Raw genomic sequence first — 25,852 nt, 5'->3', positions numbered from 1 at the left:
GCGCTCATGCAGCTGGCACTAGCGAAGCCGTGTGACGCTTTGATTTCGTTGTATGATTCTGCGCAACGTCGAACTATTCCACTACCCAAGCCCAAGGCGCATGAGCAGAAGCTCGCACGAGTTGCGGCTCGCATTGACCAGATTAGCACAAGGTTGCGCTGCGCGTTCAGCATTGTCATCTTCCAGTTGAAACATCGTCTTCTGGCGCACATTGTCCCGAGTATTTGAGATATTGGTACCTATACACAAGAGCACACCTTGTTGCTGCGCCCATCTTGACACTTTGTTGCAACTCACTATGCTTAGGACCCAGGAGCAATAACTGCCACTGTACGAGCCAAATTGCTTCAAAGACTCGATCAAATCTTGCAGGTGCCAATTGATCTGGCAGCGAATATCAGTGCATCAATCAGTGCCAATAAATGTTATTTATTATTTGTCTTTAATCATATTGTCTATGGTGGTGGACACTTAATGTTTTCAGAGAAATCGTTAGAACCCAGTTCCGCGGCTTTAGTTCCTATTTCGGTTAGTGATGTAACGTCTAGCTTCGCTGAAGTTTTCGAAGACTGATTAGCTGCGAACACCACTGAATATTTGAGTGCTCTTTACCAGTCCTTTTATTTCGCAACAACAGGTGTACACAGATGGAAACAATACATTCCTTTTAGTGCGAAAGCTCTAGTCCAACTCCTAAGGTCAATCTCGGTGCGCGTGTGACCTTCAACCGCCGGCGCGCAAGTATGAAGGTGTGACGTTACGTCGCGTGATCGTCTCTGGAGAGGCGTCGCCGCTGTGCTCGCTCGAGCCTCGCCGCTGCGTAGCATGTGACTAGGCGAGTGTTTAAAGGGCTAAATAGAGGGCGACGCAACGCGAGCGTGCGCACGCGTTACAGCAGGTTGGCGAGAACGACAGGGTCTATAGTTCGGCCGACGGTTCGACACGTGCAGCGTCGAACGACGCTTGCCTGCTCGTCTATAACTTCGGGCTATAAACGCGCTTGAACGGCTGTTTCGGCGGTGCTTGGTCGCTCAGTCTCGACATGGACGAAGCAAGCGCCTGTGCGATTGCGTAACACCTTCGCCGCAGGCGCCAGGCCATAGAGAAAGACATTAAACAAGAGCGGACACTTCCACAGAGCCCAGCAGCTGAATTGACTGTAGTGCATCAAAGCCGGTGATTAACTCCTCCCGGTTTCGGGAGCGCGCGTTTTGAACGCTATCTGGCACGCGTTGCGCCCACTGCGCTAATTGATGCGGTCTTTTTTTTTGCTTGTGCTGCTCAATCGCGCGTGGTGTTGGAGTGGAATGGTTTCACTTTGTATTGAAAATGGTTGCGAACTATTTTTGCGATCCTGAATCGAATCTGTGACATGCGCAATTTCATAAGTTAGACGCAAGACACCTTGTAAATGAGGAAATGTCTATTTCGCTCTATAGAAATGCTCGTTACGGGCTTTCTGTGCATTCATACAACGTTGTGGCACCAGGTAATCAGCAGTAGTTCCCGTACGATGCTTCACATGACGACGTCAGCTGAAGAAAGTAAATTACAAGCATCTGTCATTTTCGTACTTAGACCTTATAGGAACACTGTGTGTAGAAGCGAAACGTGCGAAAGTGGTGAAGGAAGGAAGGAAATCAACTTTATTCAAGGTCCTGCACGCCACGAGGGCTTCGGGCTCTCATGGAGTGGGCGTCTCCCATGACGGAACCGGGAGGTTCAGTTTCCTGGCGGCGTCGTGGACCTGCTGGAAGGCCCAGAGTTGGGAAGCGAGTTCTTCGCTCCGGATTGCTTCTTCAAACGTGCGCTTGTCCGGTTCGGAGTTTATGTGAGCTTGCGAGCACGGCCAGAGTAAATGATAGACGTTAAGGGATGTATTGCAATTGGTGCAATAAGACTTGTCGTAGAGCTCAGGCATTTTTATTTCAGAATACTGCAGGCCATTGCTTGGCCCAAGCATTAAGCATGTAGTGGTGTAGTCTGTTTTGCGTGGGGTATGTGTCTCTCTGTAGCCTTCTGAGCGTAACCGCTTCAGCTCGAGTGAGCAATCGGTGAACGGGAAGCGGTGAATGGGCAGCATTACAAACAAAAAGCAATTCGATTTTACATACCTGGAGCAGAAAATACCCCACTCGTCCCACACCGTAACAATAAAATATAAAGAAAACATTATTTCCAAGCATTCCTCCATTCCCAGACATCGTTTTCTGCACTTTAGGAGCACAAATACACGGGCGACTGCGCGTTTGCAAAACAATTTGGTCTCAGCCCGCGCGGTAATATGCTACATGCAATGAGGTGGCCACAACACGGCTCACAGCCAGATCATGCTAGACGCTGACAGAATGCATTCTACTCGCACGCAAGAAAAATGCGGGGGTGCAAAGCGCTTTTTTTTTTCAGTTTTCAGAAGGCGGAAATTTTGAGTTCTTTGAGCTCCTCAGCGTTATATCTTCCACGTTCTGCCGCCGAAAGCAACAGAATTCACTGTTACCACTCTTGGCAATCGCTCGTCGCGTCTTTGACAAGCGTGAGTACCGAAAGAAGGTGCACGTTGTGGGGACACAAAAAGCGTCACGAATTTGTCCCAGCAAGATTCAGTACGCGCGAAACTAACTGCGTCACACGCCCGAGCTGCTTTTCGCTAACTGCGTCACATCGCAAGCCGTAGCCACTGTGCTTAAATAGTACCCTTAAAGGTACCTAAAGTAGTTACGATAATGTTGAGGGCCCGAGAAAGGGCCAAGACTGGTCCCCTTGTCCCAGTAAGATTCAGTACACGCGAAACTGCGTTACACGGCCGAGCTGATTTTCGCTAACTGCATCGTAAAGCTTAGTGCGGGCAGCGTGCCTAAAATCTACCGAAATAAGTTAAAATAATGGTGGCCTCATAGAAAGCGTCGCAGACATCTGCCACTACGAATGATGAGCTCTAATTAACTACGGTTTTAGAGGTTTTATTACGTAAAATCCTAAATTGCTTGAAATGCGCCGCAGACTTTCAAACAAAATTTCTCGCCTTGCCGTAGCCAAATAGTGCAGTGGTGCCGTATATAGGTGCAGAAGGAACGCAGGAATACGCCGGAAGTCCAACAAACAATTCTAAATAAAAAAAAAATTCACAGTTCCGCCGGAAAAGCAAAGCACCGATTGCAATAGCTAATTAGTAGATAGCTGTACTAAGTAAGGGTAGTAGTCTTATCGGCCGTATGAACTCGTAAACATCCGCTAACTAACTAAATTAACAATGATAGTATAGGTAAGCGTGACTCAACGAGGACGTAGAAAGAAACAGACACACGAAGACATTGCTGTCATTGCGTGTCTGCTTCTTCCTACGCACTTGTTCAGTCATGCTTAAACATTCTGTCATGGATTCAGACCAACTAGCCCGTCAACGTGTGTTAACTAAATTAACCAGCGCGGTGTCACGCATGCACAGGTAAACATGTACACACATCAATCCAGTATCGCGGAAACTGTAAGAATTCTGGACTTAGGAATCGCGGCACCAGCCGCGAGCCAATTGACCTCCCTGCATCTGTCGCTTCAGGGCGTACGAAGTATCGAAAGAACAGCCCATATGAAGCTATCGGCACTACGCGCACTCTGAAAACATCGCAGATAGCTTTGAAGATGAGGCCCGCGGGGGCGCGCACTTTGGGCACGTCGCAGGCAGCTTTTAAGACACGCGAGCGCCAGTAACGCGTCCCTACGGCGTCCGCCAGAGGCGTCTACTGCGGCGTCCGCGATTCGCGTGGCCAACGCCGCAGCAGAAGTCGCGGTTATCTCCACTCTGTACGGAGCGGCGGCGAGGATGACATCGAGCCACCGTAGCAGCCGCCGGAGAACGCCCCTCCTGCCTCGCGCGCCACCGGAGAGGGCACGGATCCGGGCTGCGTTCCACGCTCGCGCACGCGAGATCGAATCACGTTCGCCGGACCCCACAGGGGCGCCTGCGTCAGCAGGCGTTTGGTGCGTTGCGACACCACGTACCCGAGCACACGAGGGTTGGCCCCTCCCGCCTTCTCCTTTCCTCTCTCTTCATCTTTTTCTCCCCACACCCCTTTCCCCGTGCAGTGCTGTTGAGGTGTCCTCCTGTGAGAGACAGTTACGGCACTGCACTTATCTCTTCCATTCTCTTTAAAATCACTTCACACCCACACACGCATTCACTCATACGGAAACTCACGGCGACGGCGACGGCAGAAATCCACTTGCAGTGTCCATAAAATTGCTATCGCAAAAAAAGAAAGACAGGCAGACGGGTCGTTGAACAGGCCAACGCTCATATCTACAGCCGCTCGCTTCGGTGGCGTCTCTAGCGCATGGCACATGCATCACGCATACCTGGTGTGCCGTTAGCTTATTGCTCGGTAACGCAAGAAAAATACGTCACACAGTATAGGCTCATTTATACGCAAAACTTTTTTAGCTTTAGCATCAAAGAATACAGAAAGAAGAGAACGTCCGTAAGTTTATTTCGCATTCTTTTTTTTCCGATGATCGCGTCAGCTAACGGATGGGGCCAACAGTAGGGGTGACCTGTTTCCTCTTGCCAGTTTTCGCCGAATGTCCCCTCTTGTTGAATTTCTTTCTCTATGGCCACGCTGTGTCCGAGCACCCTGCCGATATAGCTCGACGGGAAGAAGCACTGAAGAACCTCGTCTTATAATGCTTTAACAGAACTTTCGGTCGTATAGCTAGGTTCAAGCCACGATGAATCGCAGCCACTTTTTTTACCGTTGCTGATTTAACATCTAGATTTGCTCAGCCTTGCAGAGGATTAATTAGCTGTGACCACCAGTGAACGTTTGAGTTCCCGTTACTAGTCCTTTCATTTGTGTACTACACGTTCCCACACTTGCAAACAATACAGTTATTTGTTAAGTTGCTGATTTAACCTCTAGCTTTGCTCAAACTTTAGAATGAATATTAGCTGCGACCAGCTGTGAATGTTTAAGTGTCCCTTTACAGTTCTTTCATTTGGAAACAGCAGGTTTCCATAGTTAGAGACAATGCACTTCTCTTTATACGGTCACTGGTATAGTGACTAGCTTTACTCAACCGTTCAGAGGATGCATTAGATGCTACTACCAGGGAAGTTTGAGTGCTGCGAATTCTTTCATTTGGAAACAACAGATGTCCACAGCAGGAGAACCCACCGAACTTTACAAGATGCAAAGTTAATGACAGAATGGTTCGCAATCACAGTACACGCAGCGGCAGCCGTCAAGGTTTCTTGCCAACATTATGAAAAATCTTCGCTGCAGTGCTGATGAAGACGAAGGTGATTTAGCGTTCGCGGGAACGGCAGGAAACCACAAAAGACGCGATGCCTCTCTTATTTTCCCTGAATTGGGCGCACCCAGTGATTAGCGTTTGGGAGTTCTTCGTGCCCTGTGTCAAATGGGACAGGACTGCATTAATTAATAAAGGAAAAATGAGACATCCACCCGTTCGCAGCAATTGCTACAAGAAAAACCCATGCTGGTTCCTCGAAAGAAAACGCTCGGAGTTGAAGGAAAATTCGTCCTGCTCCGGGACTCGAAACCGGGGCCACCGGCTTTTCGGTGCCGCCACGCTACGATCTGAGCTAACCAGGCGGCTTGCAGATTGCAGGGCAAAATCGAGTTTGTCAACAACTCGAAGCAAATGCAAGACTTTTGACGTACTAGTTCTGCGGAGACCCGGAAGGTGGAGAGAAGTGCTTCTCTCCACCTTCCGGGTTTCTTCAGTACCTTTACGTCAGGAGTGCACTATGTCCATAACCCGAATTGAATGGTGAGGCAACCTCTTTGAAAAGTTCCAAAGCCAGGACAAGAAGGTAGCTTACCAATTTTTTTCGCTTGCGTTACTTTGTTTTCTATTATCGGCACTCTTGATGCGCGTTCGATTCCTCATCGTGCATTCGCTCTAAGGAGGCGCATGCGCCGTTCGAGCGCGGAGGGTCAGTGGGTGTCCAAAGAAGCGGAATGCGTCTGGATGGATAAAATAACAAAACAAAATGAGCGTGCCGTCATCACTCCGCTTAGCCGGCTCGCTGGCGAAGCCAGGATTGCGTTCTAGGTTCCGCTGTGGTCATCGTCGTTATGAGCATGCGTATTATAAGCTCTCTAACGTCACTGCTCATCTGCTGCTTGCATGCACTGGTATGAGCGGTACGGTAACAGTAAACGTTAAACTAACGTTTACTAATATTTCACTAGGCTCTAACACTCGTTAACTAACTAAACGATGATGCATCCCGTGTATCGTCGAGGTGTGACACGTGGAAGGCGGCTCGTGGCGCTACTGACCGTGCCAGCATCCTGAGACACCTTGTTGAGGCCAGGGCGCAGCGACTTTTTGGCCAACAGCCCTTAGCTTGATTGCCACGTCACGTGAATATGTTGCACCCGCGTGTAGTTGGAGCGCCACCGCCGAGTTCAAGCGCAATCCTAGCTTTGCTATCGCTATCAGTGCTTCACCCTTGGGGCACAACTGCACATGTATAACACGCCTTTCTGTTGTTACTTATTTTGCCATTTCTTGATCTTCCTTTTTTAAGGTAATAATCATCGCTCATTTGTCTTGTTGCTCTTATGTTCGAGGGAGTTCCACTTGGAGGAATAAAATGGCAAAAGTAGAATTCACTCTGTCAGTTAAAGTCATAATGAATTTACATGTTTAGAGGAACCATAAAAAATTTCGATAGTACCAGCTCTACTGAATTATACAATACGGACTGGCAAGAGCTGGAACTGTTGGTGGTCAATATTTGTTAAATGCGGGCCGCCCACTGCCAATTAACTACGTTGCAGGACACCGCTGTTAAGGGAGTTTGCCACTCGCTGGCCCCGTTGTTTGTGTCCTTGCCTTCAATGATGCGATGAAGCTGCCTTGACCGGGCATTCAACTCTACTCTCTGATACACCACAGTGGCCGTTGCCTAGTGTCTCACTTTACTGTTCGGGGACACAAAGTTTAATTTTTTATTCAAATTCTATGCAGGCCCACATATGGGCATTACATAAAGGGTGTTACAATAAGTCAATGATAGCTACAGTACACGCATTTAGACAGATAATAATTATAGAATAACATAAGAGCACAAGCGAAAAAGAAATGCAAAAGCAGAACAACCAACTCAATGTGTATCTAAAAATAAGACAACACGTTCAAAATCTTCGAGACCGATATGACCATTAGAATTGGCGCGACGAAAAAATCAAGGTTACTTAGAATGCATAACTGAATAAGGAAATGAGCATCGAAACACAGATTCTATAGGAGATACTAGCATGTAAATTCGTGTTTTGTTTATGTTTGTACATTCATACAATGTTTCTGCTTTGGAGACAGACGGCTCTACGTACTTCTTGAATGATTATTTGCTTAAACGCTTTGTCATTCCTTACCTTGGATGCATTTTTTTTTTCTTGTTGCAGGTGACGAGTTCAAACCTGTAAAAATATAAATGTGTTGGTCCCCGTACCGAAGAATGCCAAATTTATTTCATTGGTTACGGAAAGAACCACAATAAACACATTTCTGGTTATTCTTATAACACTCTATAATGTTTCCGTGCCTTTTGCACTTATCTTGACATTCACTTCTGTCTGCTCACGCTCAGAAATTTAGGGCGTTACCTGTTTGGTTATCATCTGCGCAACCTCACGTAATTGCACCAGCATAACTGAATAGGCCGAATCTTGTCAAAATGATATTTCAGAATGGCGCCCGAATTCCAATAACATTTATTTAGGAACGTCGGGAGGGTACATACTTTTATTAACCTGCGTATTTAGAGAACTTAGTCACTACTACTTTTCTGCCTTATAGAATAATTTTGGTCAGGAACGAAACACCATAAAAACGAAGTAGGAAAGCTACCAGCAATTGTCGTAAATGGTGATATTATTAGAAGGGTGTTCCATTTGAACGTTGCTATTTGATAGCTGATGAAACACAGGTGGACTGTTAAAATGTTTTTTATACGTGCTGTCCACTGAATTACGCTGATTCAATGAAATAATCAATCGATCACTCGTATAATAAATGAATAATTTCTTTAGTGTGCCAGAAACAAACAATGTATCGGTGCTAGCGCATATACCGGGTATATGACAGTGGCCACACTGCTTCGGAGTAAATGCCGGATTCTGATGCAAGCGAAGCAATCGGTTTGCGCAGCCTTATTGTTTTTAGTAGCTACGGTGACGCAGAAGTAAAGAACTACTGCAGGGAGGCGGAGGACAACTCAGGGACGCCAGCTCATTTGGTTGCTGACATTTTCCATGAAGACGAAGGGCATCTGCGAAGCGCGATCAGCTCAAACAGACGAACTTGTAGGAAGACGTTGCTTAACCATGAGAAAATACAACTTATGCCAATAAATTAGGTGTTTGCTAGAGTGACAGCAATGATACAAAGCACGGTCACTTTCGCGACAAATGCCATCTTTGGCAACATTGTGTCGCAGTCGTTGTAACTTTGTCTATATGCGCTTAGCATTGCTTTCGGAATACGATTGACGCGTCTCGTATGTTTGTCTGGACGTGGTAACCTGAGGTCGCATTCTGTAGCGGTTCACAATGGAAGCGGTTCGATATGGCTGTTACGCGATTCGGAGAAAGAGAGCTGAACGTGGCGGTGCAATGGGGCCAATCAGCGAGCGGCGATCTGCCGGAAGGTAAGCTCATCGTTTTTGTCATCGTTTGGGACAATATACGCATTGAAGGATGTTGCTAGTTCGAGAAAGCATATTGATTTGCATTACATGTCGCACGTTTATTTCCTATAACAACTGTGAGCTTGAGACGCGGACAGCCACTGGTGGTTTACTTTCATATTGCGTTGTTTTATTCTGTTGTTGCCAGGTGGCATGCCATACTCTCAGAAATAAGGGCACTATCTTTGGGCCTAGGCCGCGGCTCCAATAGCATTTTGTTTTGCCAGACCTCAGCTTCCTAGGGCGGATGATTTCGACTAGAATTCCGACCAGATATGCCACTACCTAGGAAATCTTGCCGCGGTCAAGAAAGCGTTCCTTGGCTGTGGCTTTGTCCTGCGCTGTAGTGGAGAATCTCACCCACACTTTTTTCTTCCCCACAACCATAATGGCACTCGCGGCAGCTGTAATGATGCAACTGACTGACGGTTGCGAAAACCTAATTAGTTCTCCGAAACCGCTTCCAGCAGGAGGTCATTTCGAATCTTATCACTACTACTGAGCATGTAGAATGTCTTGCTGTATGTTTGAAATCGTTATGCGTACCTGTCATATACAGACTTGCTTGTGGCAATAAGACTTAATTTTTCAAATTTGTGGACCGAACTAGTAAATTACTCAAATAACACTCGTTCAAAGTTTCTTATAATGGTAGACTTGAACCTTAACAAGTTATGGAATGACCATATTACACGGGAGCTGAAAAGCCTAATGAATACTTATGCGTGTGAACACCTTATCAATTAAGTCACAAGTATTACGACGGATAGCGCGACCTTGTAAGACATTACCGCCATGAACACGCCTTGCCCAAATGTTTTCGCTGGTCTCTTGTCACTGCTCATAAGTCATCAGCTACCTGTTTTGATCCTTACAGGTGACGAAAGATAAAAGTACGAAAATGTGTGTGAGTTTGTATTGAGATTTCAGCCCTAATTCTTTAGCACTCTTCCGCTCCCTTATTGTGAAAGCGAACGGGAACCGACATAATTGTAAAGCGATAAAAATCAGGCATATAAATTTTTTTTTTCTCTCAGTTTCCTGCACTGCTACGAGCTGACCTTTCTTATAAAGAATAGAAATAAACTTCAAAGAAAGAAAATATAAAGATTATGATTAGGAAACCGTAGATCACGCGCCTACTTGTAATAAGATTGTGGTCAAAAATAACGCATATCATTGCTTTATTAATACGCATGATATGAAAAAATTTGCTGAGTTTAGTAAACTTGGAAGGTACTTATTGACCTCACTCCAAGAAAGAATGTTGCCGTGTCCATAGTTGTGTCTTCGACTCAAAGTATCCTAAACGACGAGATAGCTGATACTGTACAAAACTGTCAATTCTTGCGTAGAGGAAAGTACACACCAGTTGTTCACAATGAATGCACAAGCTTATATAGCCATACAAAAAGCGCTACTGTTAACTTCATGAATTGTCACCAACTACGGAGTATGAAGTGACAAATATACGTAACCTAAAAAATAACGCTGCCGCAGGATACAATAATATCGAACCAAATGCCGTGCAACATGTCATGGACACTATTTACAGCCCTCCAGCTTATACTGTCTGACCACAAACTGGTATGCACTCTGGCTTTTGCTGTTCCCTCAAATGTAAAACGTGATGCAACACATATACCGTCACTTAGTAAGGCAAATCATGGAGCCATTATGACATATCTCGTTCACGTATCTGCCAACTTTTTATAACGGTGCATGAATGAATCCTGAATCGATGAAATGTGGGTGCAGTTCAAGGCGAATGCCAGGATTTTTCACTGATCATTTTATTCCCACCGTAAGAAAACGCACTAAGAAACAGAATCCATGGATTACACGTGATGCTATTCACCTAAAACGCAAAATGAAACGCTTAAGAAAAACGAACAATACAAGTATGATTCCTGACTATCGCGCTCGTTTAAACTGTCAAGTCATTAAAAAGTAAAATAAAGGAAAATAAACTAACACTACTGCAGTACCACACTGAAAGCGTTCATTAAAGTTTTACCACACAAGTTCTGGCGATATATACGCTCCCAATGGTCAAACAGTACGGCAATATCCACTAAAGAAATGGATGCTGACTCCTTCAACACTCACTTCCGGTCAGTTTTTACGCATGATAACGGCTCTACTTGGCTTACCCTAGGAAGAGTATGTAAAAAATCGCTGATAGATTCTCCAACAATATCCGAAGCGAGAGTAATCACACTGTTGTTAAAAATTGAGAAAAAGACGTGATGGACCAGATGGATGTAGAAGTATGTTTCTGAAACAATATGACGGGCTTATTAGCATTTCCCTCTGCTTAATATATAAAAAGATCACTAGACGATTGTCGCTTTCCAGCTGAGTGAAAGGTGTCGAAAATTATTCCAATGCATTAATCGGGTAGTGTTTCATCTGCGGCTAAATATAGGCCCATATCCCTCACATGCACGTGTTGTAAATTATTGGAGCACATTATTCTAAAATTCATGACAAAATTTGTTGAAGCCAATAACAGACTCCATAGAAAACAACACCGATTTCGCATTGGCTTGTCGACGGCTACACAACTGATCGAAATAATCCACAACTTTGCACAATGCCTCAATATCCAGTCACAAATTGACGCCATTTTCTTAGGTCTGTCAAAGGCCTTTGATCGAGTATACCATGTTAAACTCCACTTTAAACTTGCCGTACGTTTTCGTGAAGGACCACTGATACGCTGGATATATAATTGCCTCAGTGACCGCTATCAGTTTATGCAGCATTATGAGCGCACCTCGCAATTAGTGCGCATTCTTTCTGGAGTCCGTCAAGGGACTGCTTTAGCTACGCTTTTGTTTCTCTTGTACATATATGGCATTCCAACTGAACCCGATGTAAAAATTCGATAATTCGCGAATGATTGCGTGCTGTACTCAGAAAAACAGGACGCTAGTGATCACGAAAGACTGAAGAATGCTTTAGGACAGATAGCAGAGTGGTGCAGCAGACGGCAAATGACGATTAATTTAGACAAAGCAGTTTTTTTTGTGTCGATAATAGGAAAAAAATGAAAACTTGACTATGTGTACTCTTTGAATAGCATGAATATCCGAAGTGTGACTGAATACCGGTACTTAGATGTTTTAAATACTTTTGGCCTAAATTGGACTGCACATGTCCAGAGCATAACCAGCAAAGCAATATCCAAATAATTTTTTTCTTAAGAGAGGCCTGCGTCACTCTTCAAAGGATACAAAACATTTAGCCTACCACACGTTCATCCGACCCGTTCTGGAATATGTGAAAATAGCCTGGTTCCCTTAGAGAAGAAATAATGCCATACTCTTGAATTGGCGCAAAGAAAGCCTGTACATTTTATCTAAAGCTGTTATAAGCCCACTCAGTCAGCCCCAGAACTTTTACGCTTCGCAGGCGTCCACACGCTTTCCAGCCATGCTAAAATACATAGCCTAAATTTTGGCATTTAATACTTAGTAACTCATTAAGGATGTCCTGTTCTGACTTTGTTCATATTGACCTTCCACGAGAAACTAGATAAAAACATGCGTTAACATTTGAAGAATTTTTTTTTGTCCCAATAACACTTCCCGATATTCCTTTTTTTCCTCAAATAGCTCGTGACTGGAGTCAACTGCATCCATCGATTACATCTCAGCCAACCATGGGAAAATTTATCAAGGTGTTTGAAAGCTCTGTTTTTTTCATTTCTTTTACGTTGTCGTTGTAAATTGTGTTCTACTACTGCAGTGCTCTTTTTCCGTTGTGTTCATTAGCTGTAAGTGTCTTTATTGTTGCTTCATTTTGCCTCTTTTGTCTATAAAACGTACTTTTTGTATTATCATGCTGCTCGTCGAGCTTCAGAACTGAAGCCAATGAAACTAATGTAGAGTTTATCACCTGTTTTATCCCACTCCTGCAAAAATTCCAAAATGGATTGAGAGTATTGCGAAACAGATAACTAACAATTGCTAATCGTATGCTCGAACGCGGCTCCTTCTCGCAAGCACTCAAGCTAGCTACAGTGTGTCCAGTATACACAGGTAGTACAGACTACACTTTTAACGCTTTCCGACCTATATCCATATTACCGGTGATGTCAAAACTTTTTTAGACAATCATAAACGTTCGCCTTGAGAATTTTGTCCAAAAGTAATCTATTATGTCTCACGCGTTGTATTCGCTTAGAAAAAAATTATTCTTTGAAGATGCATTGCTCTCTGTTACGCATAGAATAATAAATAGCACTGAAGAGAGATTATACGCCATTGGTCTTTTGTTAGACCTCAGAAAAGCTTTTGATTCTGTAAAGCATGCCGTATTGTTGGCGAAGATTTATGATTATGGATAAGAGATACACTCTATCATAAGAGGGAGAGCTGATGATTAATTCGCAGTTATTTACAAGACAGGTGTCAGCACGTGCCCTTTAACAATTGCAAATGTCATAAATAAATAAAATATTACTAGGTGTCCCACAAGGCTCTAAACCTGGACCCTTGTTATTAAAAAAAATTATTATAGGGTTTTACGTGCTAAAACACTTTATGAGGAACGCCGTAGTGGAAACCCCAAAATTTCGACTGCCTGGAGTTCTTTAACGTGCACTTAAATCTAAGTACACAGGTATTTTCGCATTTAACCTCATTGAAATGCGGCCGCCGTGGCCGGGGTTCGATCCCGCGACCTCGTGTTCAGCAGCCCAACACCATAGCCACTGAGCAACCAGGGCTGGTACCTTTGTTGTTTAACCTATACAGCAGTTATCTTTCTTAGACACGAAATGATTAAATTTCATGTATGCTGATGACACAAATGTGTGTTGCGCAGACAGGTCAATGCAAACGTTGCTGAATTCAGTAAATAATTACTTAAATCTTCTGTTTTCACAGTTACACGGCAAGAAATTGCAATTACACGTCCCTTGAACGAAATATATATTTGCACTTATTAAGGAACCGGTAAACACCAAGTTAACAATATAGCTTCATGATGTGGAAACAGAACAAGGAGAACCTCATAAGCTGGAGGCTGGAATTCTTCAGCTTGAGCCCAGATTTAAGCAACTTATTGTTCTGAATTTTCTGAAGCAATACATTGCACTCCTCTCCCGTTTGCAATCTATCTTCATCAGTTCTCCCGATTCATTTTTCAGAACACATTGACGACGTTATCGACAACTGCAAGTTGTTTTTGTTTAAAGCTGTTATGAAAACTTCACGTCCGGCTACCGTGCCTCTTTTGTCCAAGAAGTAATTCGTTAACGGTGAAATTTATTTTTGATGACACTTTTCCAAAACGCTCGAAACTTCTTCCAGCGCGCATGTCTCCTTCCAGATCAACTTAGTAAATTTCCGTCCCACGGATGCAACAAAAAATTTTGAGAAGGCTGGAGTTGGCATCTTTTCAAATCAGCATAACTAGTCTTTTGCTCTCCATATGGCTGATTATACCGCAATATTTCTTGTGGAATTTGTGGCAAATTGGTTTGGATTACATATTCGCACGTTTATTTCTTGTAACAACTGTGAGCTTGAGACGCGGACAGCCACTGGTGGTTTACTTTCATATTGCGTTGTTTTATTCTGTTGTTGCCAGGTGGCATGCCATACTCTCAGAAATAAGGGCGCTATTTTGGGCCTAGGCCGCGGCTCCAATAGCATTTTGTTTTGCCAGAGCTGAGCTTCCTAGGGCGGATGATTTCGACTAGAATTCCGACCAGATATCCCGCTACCTAGGAAATCTTGCCGCGGTCAAGAAAGCGTTCCTTGAATGCGGCTTTGTCCTGCGCTGTAGTGGAGAATCTCACCCGCGCTTTTTTCTTCCCCACAATCATAATGGCACTCCCGGTAGCTGTAATGATGCAACTGACTGACTGTTGCGAAAACCAAATTAGTTCTCCGAAACCACCACCAGCAGGAGGTCATTTCGAATCTTATCGTTACTACTGAGCATGTAGAATGTCTTGCTGTGTGTTTGAAATCGTTATGCGTACCTGTCATATACAGGCTTGCTTGTGGCAATAAGACTTCATTTTTCAAATTTGTGGACGAACTAGTAAGTTACTTAAATAACACTCGTTCAAAATTTCTTATAATGTTAGACTTGAACCTTAACGCGTTAGGGAATGACTATAATACACGGGAGCTGAAAAGCCTAATGAATACTTATGCGTGTGAACACCTTATCAATTAAGGCACAAGTATTACGACGGATAGCGCGACCTTGTAAGACGTTACCGCCATGATCGCGCCTTGCCCAAATGTTTTCGCTGGTCTCTTGTCACTGCTCATAAGTCATCAGCTATCTGTTTTGATCCTTACAGGTGACGAAAGATAAAAGTACGAAAATGCGTGGGAGTTTGTATTGGGATTTCAGCCCAAATTCTTTAGCACTCTTCCGCTCTCTTATCGTGAAAGTTGGCACAAGTTCTTGTGGAATTTGTGGAAAATATTCAAGCCATGAGAATATTGGGTCCGGAGAATTCTAAAGCAATAGTTGTTACAGATGGGCTTTCAATTTGTACACATTTAGCTGCTAATAATTCCTCACACCTTCTGAATATAGTTTCGACGCTCGCCCCGTATAATTTAGCTGAAGTCCGGTTTCTCTGCATCCCAGCTAATAGTGCAATCTCTTTAAATGAATCAGCTCACTCGCTCCCATCCTCGTCAATAAATGGCCCACTCTTCAATATTCTTCCTGATTTCGCTTTTACAACAAAAGTTAGATTTCAGCATCTTCTATTTTAAATTGTTACCATTCATCCCTACTTTCTGCAGATGATTTTCGACGTCTATATTTTTGATAAAACTCAAGCAAATGTCTTTCACAACAATGTCAGGCGATCTTCACAAGCTTCCGCTGTAGAGTTCCTCGTCCAAATTTTCACCTTCGTAGATCTTGTTTATCCATAACTTACCTCTGCTCTTTTTGCAATGAACCAGTGACTATGAACCCTTTCTTTCTTTCTTGCCTCGGTAGAATGCTTATCTTATTTCAAAACAGTAAACTGGATTTAGCGCTTACTACACCAAAGATACTGTCTTTTGGCGCCTGTCCGTTAGGCACAAACCATGGGTTGATGATTACTTCTTAACACAGGTTCATTGACGCATCAGGAAGGATACCCTGCTGCAGTACCGACTGTTGGACGTTTTATTTTCATTTAACCTAAACTTAGATAGACCTGAAATAAATTTCTATTAGCATTTAGTTGCCTAATGTTTAGCTTTGGATGTATACTTCTAGCCCCTTTTGGTATCTTATTCGGTGCAGTTTTGAATCAACCTAGTGTGGCCCATCCCCCCGTGGGTACTAGCCACATTTTGAGGCAACAACCACAACAACAGGAGAGACGTTGGGAGTTCGGATCGGCGGAAGGTGGCTCCAGGTGCGAAAGCGCGCGCTCGTAGAGCCATAAAGACCCAAACATTAAACTCCTTTACCCAGCCTCTTGAAAGCCTCGCCGGGGACTAGGAGCCCTCAGACAGCATTTGTGAAAGGCCGCTAAGGCGTGGAGGAGCGTGTTAGAAGGGCTCGTCGAGACACTGGTGAGCAAGGCCTTCACTCAGTAGTCTCAACGCTAACGCGATGGCCTGACAGTAAGTAACTCGGCAGCAACCTTTGCCGGTGACAGTGATATGGTCCGGTAGTTCTTCGATATCTTTTTCCTCTTCGTAAGACGACGCAGCAGCTACATGGCTACTCATCTACTGAAACTCGGTGGCGACAATTTCTAACAATTTTTTAGCATTTAGAGCCGGATCAACACTTTTTTCTGAACACCTGTGAAAGCATGTATTGATTGACCAAATTGTTGCAACGAAGCCTGCTCTACGGTACATTTATATTTTTCTTCTTTGTTCTGAATACTTCAATGAACTTCTGCTAAAGAAATAACTTTTGCTGTGTGTGTGTGCGTGTGTGTATGCGTGTGTCCGTTTTAGTGTGTGTGTCAATAAAGGCATAGTTTCATTCTGGAACCGAGGTACAGCTTGGTTACAAAAGTCATTCCCCGGTCTTACCTTATGAAAGGCACTCGGTGCAAGCTTTTGCAGCCTCGCACTACCGAGAGTTCCTTGCGTATTGAAGAACATCTTGCCTCATTCCTGGTCAAGTGGCTATTTTACAAAACTTCTCACAAGTCTTACTGCTTGATCTGTACCGACACTACAGAGTCATAAAAGTAGAAGAGAAATCATTGTTTGAGCTTAGGTGGCACGAAGAAATGAAACGTTGAGGCGCTTAGTTCATTGTGCTCGTCTGCTTTAGGTATGTATCGCAGCTAAAAGCCACCCTTAACGAGAATGTCAGAATAGAACTCGCAGCCACTTCCAGTTTTGACTCCTCTAGATTCACTTAGCCACTCGATGATTCGCTGGCACAGTTCATTCTTGCATTGTACTAACTTGAGGTCATACCGGCTCACAACCATTTCCTACCTGTCGTCGGCATCCACAGCCGTAACCAAATGCGTTCTCTTTGCTGTAGGAACTGGTAAAGGTGTTCGTGAGAGTGCAGTGGCCGCCTTTGTACGCGTACAACTCCTGTGTTTAGTATTCCACCTCGCTAGACGACGCCTCGCCACCTCGCTAGCGTTTGCGGCGTTGCGCAAGCGCCATGTGAAGGCTGCGTTCCCTGTCAAAGCCGAGTACCGCAAAGATACATGTCATACTTAAAAGGGTATGAATGAGAGCTAGTTGGTATGAATTCATCCGTGAAAAAACAGCGGGAAACAAATACATACGAGGGAGAAACAGAGGAGAGGCGGTGACTGCCAACTACTTGGGTTTATGGTGCTCATGCACAGATATACAATTGAAAAGCGGTTTGGCAGGAGGTGGAATTATCATGCATTTCGGACCGCGCATGCGTCAACTGATTCATAAGTGAACTCGTAAGAATGACACCAAAATGCACTATCAGATTAGTGGCGAAGATACCAAAACTCTTTGCCCTTAAGAGCAAACGAAAAAGTGTTGACGCGTGCGTTACTTATACACATCATGGCTAAAGCTTCAAAAATTACGCGTGCTGTTTGGTCTCTGTACCGGCGTGGAACTCGTGTCTCCTGAAAAACGAGATAGCAGCCATACTTCCCACCGTGGATGGTGAGATTGTTCCCTATTCTTCCGCTTCCACAATCCTGGCACTACCTGTAGTTGCGCAGGTGATTAGCTTGCCTGCGTTGTCAACCACTACCGAAGCTGTCTTAATTAATTTGTATGTATATTCCATGGATACAGTGTTGCATCCGTGAAAACCGTGTTTTCTAGTTTGGCTAAACGCTGTTGCGCTGGCAGAGGCTCAGGGCTATCGAAAAGACAAATGAATGGTCATTTTAACGGATTCAAAAGAGACATGCAAGAACTACAGAAAGGGTAGAATCTGCAGGGCTGCCTTAGCTATCCTCCGCAAGGCAGAACCCCTCACACTGGATTCCGGCAGACACGGGGATAGAAGGAAATGAAAGGGCAGGCAGCTTGGCTCGTGGGATCACGTACCGAGTCGAGCGGCCACACACCCTGGAACAGCACTTGACCGTGGAGATCGGCTATTCAGAGTTACTTAACAACCACAGAGGCAAGAGAATTAGATACTCCCCGCCACACAAAGCCTTAACACAGCAAGAAGCAGATAGTTGGCGGAGGCTGCAAACGGGAACCTTCTCTAACTTACATATACTAAGCAAGATGTATCCTACACAATTTAGGAACACATGCCCGTGGTGCGGGGCAACCCCCACGCTTTACCATATAACCTAGGAGCCTAAACGTAACTACACATTCCACCAACACAAAACCCCGAGTGCGGAGCAGTGGGAGAGCCGGCTCACCAGCTGCGAGCTCGCCGCCCAAAGGGCAATGGTGCACCACGCAAGCGAAGTAGTGCGGCTCAGTGGAGCCGTGGACTAGGGGCCCAGCCCTGCAAAGAAGGTCAAGCGTCTGCAGCGATGAAGACGGAGACCGAACGCTAAACCCTTAATGGACCAAATAAAGTTTTCTCTCTCTCCCTATTCTTGTCTTCACGTTACTGGCAGGCTCGCGTAGATGGTCGGTTAACTAATGGCCTGATTGTCCTACATACGATTGGCCACACGAGGTGGGGATCTCGTACGCAGCCTCGAGGTTGCACGAAAATAGCTGATGATGGGCTTCTTGACAAGGGAGGTGTTGGTGGCTTCGCTAGGATTTACTTTATTGCACAGGGAGCAGACCGGTATACACAACGCGCACCCCCGCATGTACCGCGGCTTTCTTAACACGATGGGAAAACTGAGCATAAGGGAGCACAACCACTTTGAATTTCCCAAGGTATGGCTGGACGTGGTCCTTGAGGTCCGTACCTCACGCAAAAAAGAACGAGCCAAGGCAGACAACATGGATTCAGGAGAGCCGCACACCTTCAGGCGCTGTACCTGAGTATCGCAGCTTCGGGTCACTTGTTGATGGAAGGAGCGGGCTAAGGCGTTCGTTACGGCGCTATTGGCGATGGTCGTTTTAGCGATTTTTGAGCGATTTGGCGAAAACTGCATAAGGAGCACCTTCGGTCGTGGCGCATAGGTCCAGCAGGAATTGTGTTGACTGAAGTGCAGCTCTAAGTTGATAAAGTGCATCGTGCCAGCGACAGGTAACCCCCGGGTAAAAGTGAGGCATGGAAAATGACGATGGGATAAGCTGAAAATTCTTTCAATTATGTTTCAACATCTTCAAATTGAGCACTGTACACCACAAGGGAGTCGTCTACATATCGGAAGATGATGACCCACCCAATGGGCTCGAGGTTTTCTTTAAGTGCACCATCGTAATGGCCAGAAGATCACTCAGAATGGTTGCAATGCGCGAGCCGATGACGACACTTTTCTCCTCTACGTACAATTGATCATTGTGATTGACCAGAGTGGAGTGGAGGTACATTAGGAACTACGGTTTAAACCTGGAAGCACTGGTGCAAATAGCGTTTTCAAAATGCACCACGTCATGTCTTTTTGTCTGCTTCTGTACCACTTCCAAGAGGCCATCTTGAGGCAGGGGCTAAGAGTTATAATATCCACCGAGAAAGGTTGCGCCCACTCAGGACAGAATTTGATCAAAAAGTGTGAAACATGTGATTGTCTGCGAACACTGAACGGATCCTTGACCTCTAGCAGCCATAGACGCTTGAGCAAGAAGGTTTCCAATCACCTTTGCCAAGAACCAACCGCAGAGGCGATAAGCCTGAAGGGGGAACATTTCATCTGCACCTTGGTGTTGCGACGCCGTACCTTTGAATTTTTCATCGATGCTGCCAGCTTCGGTAAACCCGCCTCTTGACACAATACGATGGCCTCCCTCTTCATACTTGTTCGGTGCAAGTCTTTTGCCAGCTACAAGTTGTGCAGAACGCTGTCAGCCAGTTGCCGGTACAATTCAGGGCGGATAATGACGAAACCCCTCCTTGTGAGACTGTACAAGTTTGGAGTCGTGATCACGTAATGTGGCAACCACGCTTGGCAGGCACAGCTGACCCGATTTCGCTGACATTGATTGTAGAGATTCAGTGCCCGCAAGGACAATGCGATCCGATTCTAGGGCTGTGGCAGTGCTGGCTGAAGCCCTCATCATCATCATCAGCCTGGTTACGCCCACTGCAGCGCAAAGGCCTCTCCCTTACTTCTCCAACTACCCCGGTCGTGTACTAATTGTGGCCATGTTGTCCCTGCAAACTTCTTAATCTCATCCGCCCACCTAACTTTCTGCCGCCCTCTGCTACGCTTCCCTTCCCTTGTAATCCATTCCGTAACTCTTAATGACCATCGGTTATTCTCCCTCCTCATTACGTGTCCTGCCCATGCCCATTTCTTTTTCTTGCTTTCAACTAAGATATCATTAATTCGCTTTTGTTCCCTCACCCAATCTGCCCTTTTCTTATCCCTTAACGTTACACCTATCATTCTTCTTTCCATAGCTCGTTGCGTCGTCCTCAATTTAAGTAGAACCCTTTTCGTAGGCCTCCAGGTTTCTGCCCCGTACGTGAGTACTGGTAAGACACAGCTGTTATAAACTTTTCTCTTCAGGGATAATGGCAATCTGCAGTTCATGATCTGAGAATGCCTGCCAAACGCACCACAGCCCATTCTTATTCTTCTGATTATTTCAGTCTCATGATCCGGATCCGCAGTCACTACTTGTCCTAAGTAGATGTATTCCCTTACCACTTCCAGTGCCTCACTAGCTATCGTAAACTGCAGTTCTCTTCCGAGACTGTTAAACATTACTTTAGTTTTCTGCAGATTAATTTTTAAACCCACCCTTCGGCTTTGCCTCTCCAGGTCAGTGAGCATGCATTGCAGTTGGTCCCCTGAATTACTAAGCGAGGCAATATCATGAGCGAATCGCAAGTTACTAAGGTATTCTCCATTAACTCTTATCCCCAATTTTTCCCAATCCAGGTCTCTGACTACCTCCTGTAAACACGCTGTGAATAGCATTGGAGAGATCGTATCTCTCTGCCTGACGCCTTTCTCCCCGCCTGACGCCTTGTTAGGGCTGAAGCCCTAACAAGGGTCAAAGCCTCAGTGCTGTCCTACCTCGGTCCGGGATGACAATGTCACTCAAGTGTGTGACAGCATGGGCAAGTGGTGGAGCGGTTTGCCTATTAGGCAGATTGGTGACGACTTCTTTGCACAGAAGTTCTGTGAATCGAGCACTTTTGATTTGATTATGCTTAAGCAATAGTGAGGTCCTCATTTGTGCTAAATATCGTAGAGCTCCCTGAGAACACTGGGAAACGCAGCGTAATATTGCTATATGGCACTTTAGAGCACTTGTTGAAACCGTTTTTCTAAAAAAAAGGCATTGCATAATATTAATGTACTTATCATCGCAGAGTAATTTGCTTTAGGCTTTCGCCTTATTTGCTGCATCACATTTTGGTGTAGCATTTGTAGTTATGCTAGAGCCGCGGGCTAGATCTTGAGGCCACCGCACAAAAGGTTCATAACTTTCAGGAGGTCTTATTGCAAACTCCACTATTAACCCGCACACTTGAAGCTTTGCTACGCATTACCCATAAAGTGCCCCTCAATTTCGCCCAACATAAATTGCTTGCCCTAATTATTAGACCTATGATACCGGAGAAGCCGGCTATGCATCTCGTATCACACATGAAAATTGAGAAAAAGCGAAGGTTTTTGTGGATTGGTGATTGAAAGATTCTAGTGCGAATCAATGAAAATTCCTGTGTATTTTTATGTCCCATGCGAGCACGACCTTGTCCATGTGGCATAATTAATATTCTTGTGCCGCACTTCAATACGAGTTATTTCTAACAATTTCTCTTACCAAATTACAAGCTGAGAACATCTGTACGTTGTACAGATGTTCGTTGTACCCCTTCGTTGTACCCCTGAGACTACGGGCTGGGTGCTAGACTAATAGCTCCCAAAGTCTAGAAATTGTTCACGAAAGAAAAAGTACGAGAATAATCGTTTTGTTAGATATTGGTTTTTAAACGTAGTATTAAATGTATGGAACAGTTTCCGATGTGACCCTTTATCAAACGCTTTTGAGAAATCCAAGTATATAACGTCTTTTTGACCGCGTGAATTTATTGTTTCAGCAAGATGGTGAACTACTTCTATAAGTTGGGTAACTTTCGAAATCCGTGATGACGGCAGTAAAGGAGATTATGCTGGTCCAGGTAGTGCAACAGATGTTTGGATATCATGTGTTCAGGTAACTTGGAAGTTGTACTGCTGAGGGATATCGATCTGTAATTGTTAACAGCATATTTTTCCTGCTTTTATGAACAAGTTCGACTTTTGCTTGCTTCCAAGCACCAGGATAACATTGGCTGCTTATACGGTGACTCAAATATTTTTGTCAGATATTTAAAAATGATTTTAATATTTGAATATTTAAAACTCTTTTCGGATGCTGTCTGGGTCAGGGCTCTTTTTGTTGTCAACATGGAGTAAGAGGTTCGGAACGTCTTGATTATCAATTTCCAAATTGGGGATAGGCGGTGTTAGATTTTCTTCAACAAAAGGCGGTAATAGTAATGCGAGAACACAGTTGAAAAAAAGGTGCAATTTTCAGCACGCTCTCGGTCATTCTCTTCTTCTCCCGAAAGGTTCACGACAGATGACGGATTATAATAACGCCAAACTTTACCAGAGGATGCACGAAGACAATTCGTTAATGTTTCGTTATAAAACATTTCTATGGATTACTTTAGCAGGAGCTTCATGGTACAAAATAAAAAAAATATAAAAGTCAATGAAAGTCAATCAATCAGTTATGTGCGATGCTTTTAATTAGGATTGGAACGCGAATGTTTTACCCCACGTTACTCTCATCCTTTCCCCGACTTTCACTGAATCGGAAAATGGTGTCTTCTACAGTTATATTGAAACAATGGTTAACTCGGCAAACGGAAGTATGACACTCAGGAACGCTTGAATAAGCAACTGTCTAAAATTGCTGCAATTACCCTGCATCGACCAAACATTTATCGTCCCTCACTCACCAAATATTTTCCACATCAACGAAACATCAACAACGCATCTCGCCTAGTTCACCGATGAGACAGGCAAGAAGCCGCTACATGCGTCGCATGGCGCATAACAATTGGGTGAGAGCAATCATTGCGAAATATTTTTGAAAGCACATTATTAATTTGCATATTTCAAACATTCTGTAGAGCTCACCTATAGAGTGTCCTTCCGTTAAAAATTACACCCGTGCCATTCGTGGTCTTTTCGGAAAAGTGGAGAAACTTTTGATTTGTTTCTCATATAACACCTCTAAACAAACTGAAAACAATATTTAGTTCTTTTTTCATTTTACCGTTAATTGACATACCCAATTCAAAATTTTGGCCTGCATATGTTACATAAACTTTGTCTCATTTCCTGCAAAGATAAAGTTCGGAAGTGACCTAGCGTTACAGAGAACCGTCGTAGCCGTCATTTAAGGGCTCTGAGAGTTTCTAGTCGCATTAACAACTTTGCTCTTTTACATGATGAATACACTTAAAGGATAAAAGCGGAGAAGAGTTAGTTGTAACGCTTCAGAAAAATTTGCGTAATGGTAAGGCAGCGTTAGACATGTCTTATTTCTCCGCGCTGGCTCTCACCTTTAAGGTGACACACACACACACCCACACACACACACACACACACACACACACACACACACACACACACACACACACACACACATACACACACATATATATATATATATAATTGAAAGTTACCATCCATGCTAACTACCGCTCGTAGCATTGACAGCATCGTAACTGTGGGCGCGGGACTGAAAGTAGATGTCTATACAACTCCGAGAAGCTCCGCGAAATGTGAAGGCAGGCATACAGCTGTATAAGAAACCAGAAAAGATGATTGTCAAAATAAGTGAGTGGTTTATGCGGTACGCAGAAATCAAATAGACGCTTTAGCAATATTTTCAAAGCGTATACTGCTGACATTGATAGTCGTGTTTGATGATGGTCGCGTAAATAATCACCACGTATTCGTAGACGGTATGACAGCGCAACGAATACGACGGCGGCATACTGAGGAGTGAATGACGACCACAGACATGATTACGGTGCGGCAACGAGGGCCGCAAGACCCCGACGGCAAGTTGACCGTGCAATGGCGAGAATGCGACAACAGAGGCATCACAACGGGTGCGCAGCTATGATTTCTTTGCATCCTAATTCCACGAAACCAGATGCTTTACAAACGAGCAATTTAAAATCATGAAGTTCCAACGCACTCCATGAATTGGTCAAAGTGAAGCTTAGGTGAGTCGGAAAGACGAAACGGCGCACCTAGCCAAGGGACGCCAACGAAAGCCCCCCAAAACCGCATGTGACGGCGAAAGACTACTTGCAAGAAATGTATGGAGAACTAAGCCATAACTGCGTGGGAGTAGGGTTGGTAGAAGTATAATATGATAAAGGTAATGTTAAATGGCCTGGCTAGAAAACGAGCACTCTTGATTCGCAGTCAGACTACGCAAACATACGTTTATCAGGGCCAAATACTCACAGGGGACTCAGATAATCAAAATTAAATTTGCGGAAGAGTAAAAATTTGTTCAAGCACATATGGCAGAATTTGCCAAATCGTTGGCGGCAAATTACCGCCAACCTTGAAAATAATTGCGTCAATTAATTGCAACGTACCGGTACTACCATATGCGGCTCAAACTTGCAGATTCAAAAAAAGCTTGAGTATGAAAAACCAAGCGAAAACGAAATTGATCGGCGTAATGTTGAGACACAAAGGCGCAGCTGTACATTAGACAGGAAGCGGGGCTAGCCAATATTCAAGCTGTTATCAATATAGTTTAGAATATATTATTCAATATAGTTTTCATAGAGCTGGAATGATAACCAATAACACTGACTGAAATATTTTTGCGAAATCGGGCAGTCGTAGAGAGAAAGATCAATTTAATGATGGCGAAAGAATGCCCACTCGTGCTTTCCCTTCACTGAAATAAGTATCTGTGGCTTTTACTGTATATTTAAGGACCTTCTCAAGGGGTTGATCTAATAAAACTTATACGTATATAATAGGCGAAAGCTTTACGTTATTAGAAAATGTATCAAATTTAACGCTTACTGTAGCAGTAGGTAAATTTGGGAAAAAGCATATCACGGATTGATACGTCTAATTGTTCTAAATGCTCCTGCACAAAATTTAACGAGGCACGATGCAGTCGAGAACACTCATTCGCAGAGGATGCAATCGGTTCTCGAATCAACCCAAATGTTTCTCGGGAGATGCATAGATATTCAGTAATATTTTGACTCTCAGTATACGAAATCGAGTTTGAACAGATGGCAGGTGAGTTTCTTGATAAAGAATATTATTCGCTACAAATTTCAGAAGGCCAAGACATAGATGTAATGATCCACGCTCCAAAAAAGCGAGAGAACATAATTTATAAGCAGTACTTTCTGAAAATAATACGCAACGAAAGGACAAAAAGAGGTGGATGTACGCACAAAAAATGACCACCAGAATCTCCCTGCGCATTACGAAAGGACTGCTGCTGACTGTTCGTAATAAACGAGCAGCATGTGCTCCTTCAGATACGATTTATTTTATGCGTCCGCCGATTAAGCTTTTCTGTA

At 44.2% G+C, this 25,852-nt stretch overlaps 1 protein-coding gene across 2 annotated transcripts in view; it reads left to right on the top strand.

Moving 5' to 3' along the window:
* LOC126532394 (uncharacterized) overlaps positions 1–7,556 on the top strand; it is a 56,953-nt gene extending 49,397 nt beyond the window's left edge. Inside the window, exon 8 of one of the 2 annotated variants that reach the window (XM_055070681.1) lies at positions 7,434–7,556. In XM_055070681.1, the coding sequence (XP_054926656.1) occupies positions 7,434–7,454 (21 nt within the window). In that variant the 3' untranslated portion in view covers positions 7,455–7,556. Of the gene's footprint in view, positions 1–1,655; positions 1,846–7,433 lie in introns of those variants that run through there. The other variant, XM_055070680.1, reaches the window with a different exon arrangement.
* Positions 7,557–25,852: the final 18,296 nt, after the last annotated feature.

The sequence above is a fragment of the Dermacentor andersoni genome, chromosome 4, assembly GCF_023375885.2.
Source record: "Dermacentor andersoni chromosome 4, qqDerAnde1_hic_scaffold, whole genome shotgun sequence".
In the NCBI taxonomy this organism is placed as follows: domain Eukaryota; kingdom Metazoa; phylum Arthropoda; class Arachnida; order Ixodida; family Ixodidae; genus Dermacentor; species Dermacentor andersoni.
The sequence above is the reverse complement of the archived record's forward strand: the minus strand, read 5'-3'. Positions and strand labels throughout refer to the sequence as shown.